The sequence below is a fragment of the Adiantum capillus-veneris genome, chromosome 7 (genome assembly GCF_014529385.1).
Source record: "Adiantum capillus-veneris isolate H3 chromosome 7, ASM1452938v2, whole genome shotgun sequence".
In the NCBI taxonomy this organism is placed as follows: domain Eukaryota; kingdom Viridiplantae; phylum Streptophyta; class Polypodiopsida; order Polypodiales; family Pteridaceae; genus Adiantum; species Adiantum capillus-veneris.
The window spans coordinates 9,575,637-9,590,777 of record NC_140937.1 but is presented as its reverse complement, the minus strand read 5'-3'; the positions used below and the strand labels follow the sequence as shown (position 1 = coordinate 9,590,777).

Below are 15,141 nucleotides of genomic sequence, written 5' to 3'. Positions count from 1 at the left end.
GACTACAACGCTCTCAACAAAATCACCACCAAGAACAGATTTCCTAGACCCACGATCGATGATATACTAGACAAACATCAAAGTTCTAGTTGTTTCAACAGAATTGACTTGAAGAGTGGTTATTATCAGATCCGAACTACTCCTGAGGATGTCTATAAGACAACATTCAGGATGTCTCTTGGCTTGTACGAGTATTTGGTGATGCCTTTCGATCTCATGAATACTCCTGCAACGTTTAACAGGATGATGGACAGGATTTTTCGAGAGTATAGGTAATGGTGGGCATCTTTTTTGACGATATTATCGTATTCTCCAAGAATGAGGCAAAACAACGACACCACCTCCTACAGGTTTTGCACTGAGGCAACATCAGTGTCACGTGCACATCTAACCCTAGTTGTACGTGGACAAGCTACTTCATGACATGGGTTCAGTTCAGTTCAACCAACCTAGATTAGGAAGTGATCTGGCACTTTTGCGAGTCTGTTCGCAGACTGTGCATGTCTAGACACTTAGAGTAGATGCATATCCTCTGGTTGCACACAACATGATCATCAGATTTCCATCAGAACCCATCAGGAGCATTTTTACAGTGCATAGACCTATTTTTCCTATTTTATCCATTTTTCACTTATTATTTTTAAGTGACTTTTGTTGGGAACTAGGTAAGGGCAATTTGCCCAATGATGTATATAAGAAAACCTAGCGCTAGCACTTTCTGGCAGAAGAGGCAGCAGGAGCTTCGGTTCAACAGGCACCTTCTCAACAAGACCCCCACCGGCGGTAAACCTAGCGTTTTAGCCAAGGACCAAAGATCAGCCAGCGTTTTCACTTGCATCGTCACCTCCAGCGTTTTTGCATTGCAAATCCAAACCGACAGCAGGATACAGCAGTTCAGCTTTAGCGTTAGCAAAATTCAGTCCTAGCTTTTTTTGAGCAGTAGGCGACCTAGCGTTTTGCAGTTCCTTCGCGACGGAATCCATAGTAGCTCCAGCGTTTTCAGTTTTCAGCAGTTAGATCCCGCAGTAGATCCCTGAACCTCGCAATCTCACCTTCCCGCAGCAGATCCTTGTCGCACGGTCAGATCCAGCGCAGTTTGCAGATTCAGCCCGGAAAACGCAGATTTCAGCATCTGCATTTTCAGCGCGTCGTCGTCGCATCGTCGCCATCGACATCATCACCGACATAGAGTCAGAATTAAGGAGATAAAGATTTGCAGATTTCAGCCATTAGCATTTTCAGATTTCAGCCCGTCTCGTCGTCGTCTTCATCGTCGGCAAGTCCAAGCATTGTAGAGATTTGTGCAATCAATAGTAGACTGCTCTCGCCCCATAGAGAGTGGGGCCTTCGGAGGAGGCTTTGACAACATTCTGGTGTCGTATTCTTCTCTCTCTATCTCTCAGTCTCAGCACCTTCATTCACAGTGTTTATCCACTTTGTTTGTGTTCACTTGCACTCTCTCATTACAGAAGGCTCTCCCTTCCCTAAGTAAAAGGAACCTTGAGCACAGTTCGGAGCACTCATCTTGAGCAAAGTTCAACATTCACTTCCGCTGCACCTCACATTGGTATCAGAGCTTTGGCAGTGTTCTATATCACTCAAGGAAAGAACCACAAGAATTTTTTTTGCTTGTTGCGGTCGCATGTAAACCAAGTTCTCTTGGGCATGTCGATTCCTAATCGTGTTTTTGAAGAGTGACAGGAAACCCAAGAAAGAAGGGCTTGTCCAGCCTCCCCTTGTGCCTCTTTTCACTCATTGAGAGCGGACCGTGCACTTAGCGGCCGGCCAATCGACGTGAGGTGGGAAAAAGCAACCTTGGTGTGAGCGCAAGGCCGCCAAGGGGTGCGCGGAAAAGAGAAGAACTCGGGTGAAGAGAAGATCCTTCTCTAACACAGTTTGCAAGCGAAAGAAGAACCTCAAGAACCCAAGACTTCAGTGGATGGTCATCACCCGAAGCGGAATGGATACTTTGCATGAAGGTGGTGAACATGGGAGTGGCGAAGAAGAGTTTTCCCCACCAGGAGGTTTTTCCGACCCTCCCCCTTCCCCATCTATGCAAAGGATTGCACTAACTCCTATGGAGGCTTTCGACAAGATGTTTATGGACAGGAAGTTAGAACGCGAAGCACGACAAGCAGAAAGAAAGGCCGACTTTGAGCGTGAGCGCGAGCAAGCACGCTTGGAGGCCGCAACAAGAAAAGCAAAAATACAGCGTGAACACGAAGAAAGAATGGCAGCCATAGAGCATGAGCACAACGACAGGAAAGCCGCCTTGTTCCGATTCTTTTCTCAAGTGCAGTCACAGATGCAAGAGATTCGGGAAAAAAAGACTCTCTCAGTCTCTTCTTCTCCAAAGCATGACACACAGGATTTGCATGATGATAAGCATGATGATTTGAATGATAATCATGAGCATGATGATTTGGATGATAATGACAAGCATGCTGATTTGCATGAAGATGATGTGATTGTTCATAAGGATGATGTGTTTGTTGATACTTTTTGTAGTGAAGCTAACCTCATTGCAGATTTGATCAATCACGAAGAACCGATCTTGGCTTTCGAGTCGAGGTCCAAAGAACCCCCACAGGAAGATTTGATCAATCACGAAGAACAGATCTTGGCTCTCGAGTCGAGGTCCAAAGAATCCCCACAGGAAGTATTTTGTGTTCGAATGATTAGTCAACACGCACTGTTCGATTATTTCATTCGTGATGTTTTCCTGTATTTTAGTCACCGTCCTTATGTGATTCCTTTTCACAGGCATGACATATTGTACGTTGAGCACGATTCACTCATGAATGAGCACAGATGTATGCGGATTACTCGTGAAAAGATGAAATGTTTGCACCCAAGGAATTCACATTCCATGCCTCTTCCTTGGCATGACATAGTATCCGAAAGAGCACAAGAAAGATTGAGCATCAAGCATCGGCATTTCCATTGTGTTTTGCCACAGTTGATTGATTTAGATCAGAAAGTCAAGATTCGACCCCATTGTTTGCGTGTGTTTGATGAACGGTTTGACACTCCGTCACTTTGTTCATCTGTATTGCATGCACAGTTTTTTCGAAGGAATAGTATTTTTCCAGCCACTTTACATGGAATGGGTATGTTCATGTTTTTGTGTTGGAAGTGGTTTCAGGAATTTTCAGCCTCAGAGATTCTTGAAGATGGTAGACGCACGACTATAGACAAAGTTGAAGCATTGAAGAAGCCACAGATGACTTTGTGTCGCTTTAGGCGCGGCCCAAAGAAGCAAGCGTTGTAGACCTTTATGAAGTTCAAGTATCGCATGACCCACACATCAGAGTGGGCCGGCGAAGAGTCCTTCCCAGGATTCCAGACCCTGTTGGCGATCTCCCTCGACGCCATACAGTTTGGTACCAGTACCTCACTTTGAAAAGGAGGGGATGTCACATGCACATCTAACCCTATGTGTACGTGGACAAGCTACTTCATGACATGGGTTGGGTTCAGTTCAATCAACCTAGATTAGGAAGTGATCTGGCACTTTTGTGAGTCTGTTCGCAGACCGTGCATGTCCAGACACTTAGAGTAGATGCATATCCTCTGGTTGCACACAACATGATCATCAGATTTGCATCAGAACCCATCGGGAGCATTTTTACAGTGCATAGACCTATTTTCCCTATTTTTGACATTTTTCACTTATTATTTTTAAGTGACTTTTGTTGGGAACTGGGTAGGGCAATTTGGCCAATGATGTATATAAGAAAACCTAGCGCTAGCACTTTTTGGCAGAAGAGGCAGCAATAGCTTCAGTTCAACAGGCACCTTCTCAACAAGACCCCCCACCGGCGGTAAACCTAGCGTTTTCAGCCAAGGACCAAAGATCAGCTAGCGTTTTCACTTGCAACAGAACCTCCAGTGTTTTTGCATTGCAGATCCAAACCGACAGTAGGATACAGCAGATCAGCCCTAGCGTTAGTAGAATTCAGCCCTAGCGTTTATGGGGCAGCAGGCGACCTAGCATTTTGCAGTTGCTTCGCGACGGAATCCACAATAGCACCAGCGTTTTCAGTTTTCAACAGTCAGACCACAGTAGAACTTAAAACCTTGCAAATCTCACCATCCCGCCAGCAGATCCTCGCCGCATGGTCAGATCCAACTCAGTTTGCAGAATCAGCCCGGAAAACGTAGATTTCAGCATCTACGTTTTCAGTGCGCCGTCGTCGCATCATCCCCATCGACATCGTCACCGACATAGAGTCAGAATTCAACAGATAAAGATTTGCAGATTTCAGCCATTAGCATATTCAGATTCTAGTTCGTCTCGTCGTCGTCCTCATCGTCGTCGACATCGTCGGCAAGTCCAAGCATTGTAGAGATTTGTGCAATCAATAGTAGACTGCTCTCGCCATAGAGAGTGGGGCCTTCGGAGGAGGGTTTGACAACATTCTGGTGTCGTATTCTTCTCTCTCTATCTCTCAGTCTCAGCACCTTCATTCACAGTGTTTATCCACTTTGTTTGTGATCACTTGCACTCTCTCATTAAAGGACGGAAGGCTCTCCCTTCCCTAAGTTAAAGGAACCTTGAGCACAGTTCGGAGCACTCATCTTGAGCAAATTTCAACATTTCACTTCCGCTGCACCTTACAATTAGTTGGTGGTGTATGGAAAGAAGAGCGAGTTTTTCTTACCCGAGATCCATTTTTTTTGGGACACATCGTGTCTGCGGAGGGTGTCGGAATGGACCCGGCCAAAGTTGAGACCATCAGAGGCTGGCCCGATTTGAAGAATGTCCGAAGCTTTTTGGGTTTGTGCTCTTACTATAGACTGTTCATTCGAAGATTTGTGGAGATTGCTTCTCCTCTACCTGCTTTGATACAGAAAGGGGTGCCTTTCTTATAGGGACCATCTGAGATTGCAGCATTCAAGCCTCTCAAGGAGAAGTTGACAACTAGCGAAGTGTTGGTTTTGCCAAACTTGCAAAATCCGCTTGAGGTACCTTATGATGCTTATGGCCGAAGTCTGGGTGCGGTCTAAACCAGCTCAGCAACCAGCGCAAACGCGAAAATTCTTATAGCAGTGCCACATAAGAGTCAACGCAATTTACGAAAATCTAGGTCAGCCCTCACGCTTTTGATATTTAGGGTTTAGGCCCGTCGATTGGTGCTCTTCAAGTTGGTAGGGACTAGGTTTTCAAAACCCTAACCCTTAGGCCCCTCATCCACATCTTCTGGGTTCCTTCAGTTCTTCTGAGTTAGAGTTTTGGAATTCTAACCCTTGTCCTATCTGAGTTCCTCAAGTTGTTCTTATAGCAGTGCCACATAAGAGTCAACGCAATTTACGAAAATCTAGATCAGCCCTCATGCTTTTGATATTTAGGGTTTAGGCCCGTCGATTGGTGCTCTTTCAAGTTGGTAGGGATTAGGTTTTCAAAACCCTAACCCTTAGGCCCCTCGTCCACATCTTCTGGGTTCCTTCAGTTCTTCTGAGTTAGAGTTTTGGAATTCTAACCCTTGTCCTATCGATGAGTTCCTCAAGTTGGGCACGCCACGTCACAAACATGTGACATACCCCCTCTTGAAAGAATTGTAACTGCCCTTCATTACGCTTGGCAAAGCAGCCAAAGGACATGAACTAGCTCACTAGACACCGACTCTATGTACTTAGGCACTAGACTCCACAAATTGAGCACTTCCACATAGACATCAGTCACTGATCAAATCACATTTTTGTCGAGGGTCTCAGATACAAATCATGATCATTGTAACATATCTAGCAATCACATCCAGACCGCGTTGATCTTCTCACGGATGTCTTGATCTACTAAATCTCGTTACTATGCCTGGAGGAAAAGTTAGGTGTGTGTGTGTGCCCAACTAAGAATCGGTGTGTGTGGAAGTTGCTTGTAAAAACGTGTGGGAATCTCCTATTACTAGAGCTAAAGGAAGTCAAAGGGGCCACACACTAAAGAAGGGTGCCCGTGCCCATTGGCCGCCCATCAGCAAAGCTGAAAAAAGGGCTCAAGCACGTCCTATTGACAGTTTGGGTCCGTGACCGGACGAGCTCAATGAATTGCTTCCGACCGATGAAGTCCTCTGCCCACTCTACGCGCTCTGACCACCGAACGTTGCCCTGCTTGCACTATCTCCGACTAGCCACAATCCATGGACTTGCCTTAGTTGTTAAATCCACCCTATGCCATTTTCGGGTCCGTTAAGCTCCCTTTCCCGCGGTCTTGCTGCCTCAAGGGCCCTTGCTCTACATCCCTTTCTAAGGGGCTACCAACAAATTTTTTGAACCTCAAGGCCTCCAACCCTATCAAGGGGAAGCTCCCACGAGTTTATCACTCCAAGGAATTCAAATTTTTTGCCCAAGCCAAGGTTCCCACAACAGTCAAACAAAAGGTGAATATCCGTTTTCAATTGAAGGGCTTCAAGAGCTTGCTTCCACAATCAAACCTCCATGAGGCCAAAACAAAGATTTGTATGCTTTTATCAAATCCCAAGATTTTGAAAACCCTAATAGCTCCGAACCATGCATTTACACAAACATATTCCCATATTTTGCACAAACTATTTGCATTCACACTTAAATGTATACAAAGCATGATCATAATTTATTGCATAAAGACAATATTTGTAAAGGGATCAAACACTGCCCTACAATGGGTAAGACCATCCTTAATACACATCATTTGCACAAAGCCTGATTTGTATGCCATGCTGCCATCGGGATCCACTTTGATGACTTTGCACACAACTTTGAGGGGAGGAGAAGCATCAACAACACCAACAGTTTGCAATCGACATCGACAAACACAAAATGTTTTGAAGATCTGCAGTATTCATTCATCTATGACCTCCGACATTGGAGGAAGCACCATTTGTATTTGATCTACCACCAAATCGCCTACCAATCTCTAGGTGAGGTGTATTTTGGCCTATACCCTACTGTAAGTCTCTAGGGAAAGGCATTTGTTCCTATTAAATTCTCCAGGGGAGGTGTGACAAAGTGATGATGTGGTGTGCCCAACTGAAAGAGATATGGCTGGGTGGACGAGAGAAACTGAAATCCGAGGAACTGAACCCAGAAACTGTGGCCGAAGGGCCTAAAACTGTGCCAACTTCAAGAACTTATGGAGTACCGGCCGAGGGGCCTAAAACCCTAAAAAGTCAGAGCTTGAAAGCCAGGGCAGATTTTCGCTAATCGCGACATGCTCACGTGGCTGGCTACACAGAATTCTGCAATTCAAGCCGACAGTGCTGACATGACAGGCTGTACGAAATTTTGTATTTTTGCGTTGACTGCTTTTTGGCAGTTTTACGAGGGCTTTTTGAAGAGCAGGTGCTTTTGGGTGCAGTGATTTTGGATCAATTGCTTTTGGGGCATCCCTTGTACTGTGCCCTTGGGGTCACTCTTCTAGAGAGCATTTGGACGCAGAGTCTCGGAGAGAGTTGGACCCTCGAGAGTTGTACTTTGCGAACATAATAATAACGAAATACCGGAAGGGACGCTAGTCTTTGGGGCCAATGCGTCTTGGATCGGAACTCTGCCGTGCCGTGTCGAATCTTCTTCTTCTTCTTCTCTCTCTCTTGAATAACAGGTCTTGAGTTCAACTCCCCTTGTCGGATAGATCTTTAAGGTCTCTTGGGATAGTTTCCTACGACGTTAAAATACTCTTCTTCTTCTTCTCTCTCTCTCTCTCTCTCTCTCTCTCTCTCTCTCTCTCTCTCTCTCGCGTCAAGTTCAGTGACTTTGTAGTTTCCGTTCGTATGTTGCTATTGATTTCTCGCTTGAAGTGTCCAAGCGTGTAACAGTGGTATCAGAGCTCATAACGATTTTTCCTCTACAAGAATCCGATCCTTTTTGCAGTGCACATGGGTTATCGCGGAGAATTTGACAGAGACGACACCCCTCTAATCTTTGCTCTGCGGGGAGGCTGAGTTTTAGATTGGTAATTGAAGAAACCAACGAAGATTTAGGCGAATTTTCGGCGAGGAATTTCGCTAAAGCGGAGTACAAACGTCAACTGCAAGTTGATACGTGTGTAAAAAGATTGATCAAGTACTCTGGAAACCCTAAATATGTGAAGCATTTGAAGAATTACCCGATTGATGAGATTCATTTGAGATGGTGAGAGGTCGTCGATTCTCCTCTCAAAACGGGGAGGAAGCTAAAAGAAAAGTCGAGTGTAGAAAAGTCGAAACTGTACTCGTAGAAAGAGTTTGACAAAGCTCTTGAAAAGAAGATGAACCAGTTAAGAAAAGGCTTAAAGCACTCTCGGAAGATCGATGGATTTCTCCTGTTATTTGGGCCGAAAGTTGACTTTTGAGGTGGTAAGCAGATCCAAGAAGCGTGTTCGTTTCGAGTATGACCCTTCTTCGTCTTCAGAGAGTTCTGACAATTCATCGTCCTCAAGTTCTAGAGAGGATGAGAAAAGGCGGAAAAGCGGAGAAAAAGCCAAAAAAGCAAGAAAAGCAGATTTTTGAAAAAGTCTAGAAGGCATGGGAGGCCATCTAGCAGTCAGAGAAGGAGAGCTCGTCCTCTTTAGACAGTGAACAAATGGTCAAGAAGACCAAGGAGTTCAAGAATGGGGATCAAGCAGTTAGGTTTGACACGTTTTTAGGTACCAGGACACCCATCGAGCCCTTGGAGTTTATATTGCAGTTTGACGTCGCCTTTTTGGGAGGTTGGTTCTTGGAACGCTCCAAGGTGCGAAGGGTGACATCTTACTTGAAAGGAAATGCACAGACATGGTGGTCTACTCTGTTGTTACGCAGAGAAGCACCTACAAAGTGGGTAAAATTCAAAAGATTTTTCACTTCTACCTGGATAATGGAAGAATATGAAGAAGATGTCATCACAGCTTGGCATCATCCGTTTCGGAGGGTCACTTGAGGGACCAGATTGAGCGGTTTTGCTGTGGTTTGCCAAAAGAGGTTCGACAGTATTGTGTGCAACATAAGTCTCACTCTATTCAAAGACTTATGGGACATACCAAGCAAGGTTTTGGAATGCATGCGGGCTCATTGACTTATCCTACGACAAGCTAGTGTCCACCTCAACGGGGCAAGAGTCTTCCAGTGAAGAGAAAGAACAGGGGAACCGGATGAAAGTTCATCAGAGGATTTTGGAGGAGCAAGGGAATTAGATGATAGTACATCCGAGGGTTCTGACGAACCAAGGGAACCATATGCATGTTCATTAGAGGATTTTGGAGAAGATAGGCAATCGGATGATAGTGCATCCGAGGGTTCCAATCAAGCAAGGGAATCAGCTGATGGTTCATGTTCATCGGAGAATTTCGACGATTCTGATTGAGGTATCATCGGACAGGGGAGGCTAGTGGGGCTGTTAACACAACAGGTCACAGGGCACATTGAACGAACAGAAAGGTCTACCGGATAATTTGGTCAAGGGTACTTTTCGGCCCTCGATGCAAAATGGATGGAGGAGGAGAACATCGCAAATTCTCTTTAGAGCGAGTTGTATCTAAAGCTTTTGGATTATTAGTAATGTCTATGCCAAAAGTTACTGATGAATCAGCGGTTCATATGTGGTGCGGTGCAGACTACACAAGAGGGGAGTCACTCCACTCCTTTGTCAGAGATTGCCTAGATTGAATAAAGTCACTAATTTCTCATTGAGATTTTAGGAATACTGACTTGCTGACAGTATTTTGCAGAGTGACTTTATGAATATATATACATTGAATTCGAAATTTCCTTGATTGAACTGAAGAGATGTGCTCTTTCATGTGTGTGTGATTAGAGACATGTAAAGAAAGATGAAATGTTTGCAACATTTTGTCCGGTGAATGACTTGAACTTAGTGTATCTAAACATCTGCTAGAGATCAGCTAGATCTAGATGTGATGGCCAAGTGAATGAGAACTAAATGAGTTTCTAGTGCATCAAGATGTCTATTTGGATGAGATGACTGGATACTCGTGTGAAGTCCATCAAGAGTTCTGAAAGGATGAGATGATTGCACAGTGATCTAGGTGCATCAAGAGTTCTGAACGGGATGAGATGGGTAGATTGAATGATTGAAACACAAGTGTTCAGTGTGAACTAAGTGTCTGCTTTTGTGAATTGCACGCTATGTGGATGTACTGTCTTGTGGGGATGGTCGTGGGCATGGTTTGCTTGATTGAAACATGAAAAGAAAGGATATGAATCTGATAGTAACAATATTTAGTAGATCAAGACATCCATGAAAAGATCAACGAGGTTTGGCTGTGATTGCTAAATGGTTACAATGATCATGATTTGTATCTAAGACCCTCGACAGAAATGTGAATTGATCACTGACTAATATCTTTGTAGAAGTACCAGATTGTTGGAGTCCGGTGCATGGGTACATAAAGTCAATGTCTATTAAAGAAAGTTTCTATCCTTTGGCTGTTTTGCAAGCGCAATTGAGGGTGATCACAATTCTTTCAAGAGGTGGGAATGTCACAAAGTTATGACGTGGCATGCCCAACTGGAAGAGAAATGGCCGGGTGTATAAGAGAAACTGAAACCCGAGAACTAGAAAGTGTGGCCGAGGAGCCTAATAAGGGGTTAGGATTTTAAAAACCTAACGTGCCAACTTAAAGAACTTATGGAGCACCGATCGAGGGGCCTAAAACCATAGAAGGTTAGAGCTCGAAGCTAGGGCAGTTATCCATAAATTGGCTGACATGCTGACGTCGTTGGCTGTACGGAATTCAGCAATTCACGCTGACAGTGCTGACGTGGCAGGCTGTATCGAATTTCATATTTTACGCTGGCTACTTTTTGGTAGTTTTGCGAGGGCTTTTTGAAGAGAAAGTGCTTTTGTGTGCAATGCTTTTGGACCTTGTGGTCACTCTTCTAGAGAGCATTTGGACTTACAGTCTTGGAGAGAGTTGGACCCTTGGGAGTTGTCTTTTTCGAGCATAATAATAAAGAAATACTGGAAGGGGCGTCTATAGGGCCAGTGTGTCTTGGCTCGGAACTCCGCCGTGCTGTGTGGACTCTCTCTCTCTCTTCAAGTTCAGTGATTTTGCAGTTTCTATCCGTGTGTTGCTATTGATTTCTTGTTTGGAGTGTCCAAGCCTGTAACAAGAGGATACTTTGTACTATTTGGGTGCTACTACGACACACACGGGGAGGCTTGTTTGGGGTGTGTGACACATCCGCACCACCAACTAGTGGAAACTCCCTCTTCTTTGGAAGCCTACAACTCTAAAATCATTGATTATATCACCGGATACTTTCTCCCTACTCTATAAAAGAAGCTTAAGCTACACACTTTGTATATAAGCATATCTAAGCATACCCATCATTTGCATTTAGTTTGTTATTAATCTACTCTTATGTTTTGCTACTTCCATTAGTGTCAATCTCTCTCTCTCTCTCTCTCTCTCTCTCTCTCTCTCTCTCGCTCTCTCTCTCATCTCTTGTAGTTAACTTACTAACTACATTATGAACGGCTCACTCTCGTTTCCGCCATAGCCAATCCCTTTCAAGCTACATAATATATGCCATTGCCCAGTGTACTACAAGATAAGGGTCCGTTTTCATTGTCTTTTCAAAGAGGGTTTTGGACCATTATCTACAGTCATGAGATACCAAGATCAAAGATGCCTTGGTTTGTATCTTTTAGAGCTGCGTAGACACAGAGAGGGTCAACTAAGGGGATCAGACAGAGAGAGGCAGTCCGAGAGACAGATTACTATGCAATCAGAGGAGTAGCCACCATAGTAGGTTTCAGAGTCCACTCGCACTAGAGGTACATTGACTGATCGAGCCCTTGAGCTCGGGAGATCTAGACGTCCACGACTACGAGGAGCTTCATGGCATCGATGGAGACTACAACAGGAGATTAGGACTACTCTACTACAGCACAGGTGGCGCCCAGTCAGAGTACTTACCATGCAAAACATTGAGAAGATTCGACAACGACCGATGCTAAACATGCTGGGACACCGACGACAACGATGATGTTTTTTACCTTCCTGATCCCTCATGAGATTGTATCTTTGTTTTTTGCTTTTTTTCGCTAGAGATCTCCTAGTCATCCCCCCTCATAGTGCCCTACAGTTTTATTCGAGTTGTTTAGTTTTTTTTATAGACATTTTATCAGATTCTCTGGAGATGTAACTTTTTGGGTCTCACAGGTGATTTTGGCTTTTTGAAGAGGTTTAATATAACATTCATTTCATTACAGCTCCAGTAGTGTTTCTGTTTAGTTAGGTTCTTTCTGTTTACTAAGACCAATTCACCATGATGTAACTCTTTGGTCTCATAGGTCAATATGGCCTTTAGAAGACGTTAATATAACATTGCAATATAACATCTCTCTCTCTCTCTCTCTCTCTCTCTCTCTCTCTCTCTCTCTCTCCATCTATCATGCAAGTTATGCCTCAAGCAAAGAAGGTGGAGAATGTGGATGCACAAGAATTGAGAGAGAGAGAGAGAGAGAGAGAGAGAGAGAGAGAGAGAGAGAGAGAGAGAGAGAGTATTCTTTGGTATGGTTAATGATCAGTAATCATGGTTGGTTATTATTAGAGATTGGCTCAACCTACACTGCTCGACTTAGGGTTTTGAATATCAGCACCTGGAGTCAAAGGATCAGGTAAATCTTCTTGAATGTTTCTTTGATAAAGGAGCCATTGCCACAGGATCCTGAAGCATTTTTGGTAACAGGAAGACTCTTGCCACAGGGTGCTGCAACCAGTCACATCTTACTTCCATGTTGCTTATGGCGAGCTATGCCCTCAAGGAGTGGTTTTGGCACCAGGCGAATCATGCAAGTTCACACTGGTTTTTTTGGCAGACACCGGTGTTACTGTGGAAGACAGGCTTGAAATGAAATGCGAGATGTGCGCTATTAAACTGGTGTTGGCAGCCAAAAACCCTTTTCCATGGGTTGAGATCCCCTCAATAATTGATATTGGCCCTTGCTTAATTGGCCATGAGCTTTCTACTCTTCTCCCAGTATTCAGCAAAGGGGCGGGAGCTACTTTTAGGCTATCAAGCTCTATGTATGATGCAGCAGAGGAAGTCATTGACCCAGGTACCATGTATAATGTCCTGAGAGTGGATCAGTTTATTGCGTACCCTAACCATTTCAAGCTAAGAAAAAATGAATCAGGAGACATAATTATTCTATTCATGCCCCAGTCTGCTGGTCAGTTTTCTTTTGGTTTGAAGATTGCAACTGAGTGTGGCCTTGAGTGGAGCACTCAAATAACAGGGTGTGGCATAAATTTAGACATAACTGTACAGGACATTGAGGTCGGTCAAGTTTTCAAATGTCAAACAGAAGGGGAATTGGATTTTGGTAGTGCAACCACACATAGCACAAACGTTTGTAAAAAGCTATTGGTGAAAAACAATATGGCAGTTCCTGTGCGCTATTACTGGAGAGTTGAGGACAACATTTCTAAAGCTCAGTCTCAGAGAGAGGGCCACTATGAGAAGAACACAGCTACCTTTTCTGTCAATCCTTGCTTTGGAGTGTTTGATTCAGACGCATCAGTATTTTTCACGTTTATTTTTACTCCCAATATGCCTCAATACTACCAACAACTGGCCTCACTTTACATTGATACCAGGAGCGTCTATCCCTTGCAGAGTCCACGGTGGAAAGAACTAAAAGGTATTGTGCAAAGTCTCAGAGTGAAGATGCACGCCCAAAAAGATGGCAGTGCATCTGAAATGACACAGGAAAATAACAAGGAAGATGAAAATGACAACCACTTGATTTCATCCTATATTGTGGGAAACAATGCCGGGAATGTCGTGAAATCACTCGATTTGAAGCTGTCTGGCGTTGGAGAGCCATTACAAGTGGAGCTCATACCTCCTACGCTTCAATTGCTAGACCTTGTGGAGCAAGGGCAGTCATATACAACCTTGGTCTCACTGAAAAACAATAGTTGTGTAGATATCTCTTTCTTGTGGAAGATTCCTGAGGTACCTTGGGTGGTGCAAGCAAAATCAAATCATGTCACTGTTAGTCCATTGACTGGTACTCTGAATGCCATGGGCATGAGAAGCTTTGAAGTCCATCTAAAGGCAAGAACATTCGGTACTTTACGTGAAAGAATAATTTGTCAAATAAGTGGAGGCCCTGAAGCAGCCTTGTATATTGAAGGATCTGTACGAGGACCATCAATTCAAATTGCCCCTGCATTTCTGGATTTTGGAATTGTGCAGGTGCAATATTAGATCTTGGAACTGTGCAGGTGCAATGAGCATCCACTGGGTAGTATGCACACATATCACATAGATATTTATGTCTGTTCTTCCACTGGCAGCACCCACACATGCTTAAACACACAAAAAGCACCCCCCCCTCCCCCCCCCTCCTCCCCCCCGCCAATAGGCATGCACACATAGATAGCGGACTTACAACACACACTCACACGAGCCTAGATAGTGGACCCACACCATATGCATGCACAACACACACACTTTTTTTTTTTTTAGTAAGTGCATTTGATTAATTTACAAGTGGGAAACCTTCAAAGAAGGAAAACCCTGATGCACAACACACACACACACACACGAGAGAGAGAGAGAGAGAGAGAGAGAGAGAGAGAGAGAGAGAGAGAGAGAGAGAGAGAGAGAGAGAGAGAGAGAGAGAGAGAGAGAGAGAGAGAGAGAGAGAGAGAGAGAGAGAGAGAGAGAGAGATGAAATGAAATGAAATGTTATATTAACGTCAAAAGGCCAAAGTGACCTATGAGACCAGAAAGTTCAATGTGGTGGATCTGATACAGGGTCAGAGTAACAAAATAAACTAACTAACAACAAAACAACACAAAAATATTATTGAATCCTAAGCTGCTCGATGTGAACTAAGCAAAGTACACGGGATAGCTAAATAGCTAAATCACAGGAGATCCAGCATCGGTCGCTGGCGGATCTCATCAATCTCCTCCATAGTAGTCTGATCGGGCGTCGTGCGTGTCTGGCCAAAGTGATCCCAATCTTCTAATGCAGCCTTTGTCGATGCTGTGTAGTCTTCCGCAGTCGTGGGCGTCTGGATCTCCCCAGCTCAATCGTTTGGTCAATAAGTGTGGCTTTGATGCGAGACGAATGTGAACTCTGCTATGGGAGTGGCTCCTCCGGCTGCCCATTGTCTGCTCTAAAGAAATCTGTGATCCGTCTCTTAGGCTGGCTGGCCTCTCCTCT

General features: G+C 44.3%; 1 protein-coding gene across 3 annotated transcripts in view; it reads left to right on the top strand.

Annotated features, from left to right (window-relative positions):
• LOC147453413 (uncharacterized) overlaps nt 1–15,141 on the top strand; it is a 127,367-nt gene that overhangs the window by 17,976 nt on the left and 94,250 nt on the right. For all 3 annotated transcript variants that reach the window (XR_015188535.1, XM_086515598.1, XM_086515597.1), the window contains exons 5-6: nt 12,510–12,576; nt 12,665–14,162. Coding sequence is in view for 2 of the 3 variants with exons in the window: in XM_086515598.1 (XP_086371724.1) it covers nt 12,510–12,576; nt 12,665–14,162 (1,565 nt within the window). In the remaining variant the exon portion in view is untranslated. The remainder of the gene's footprint in view (nt 1–12,509; nt 12,577–12,664; nt 14,163–15,141) is intronic.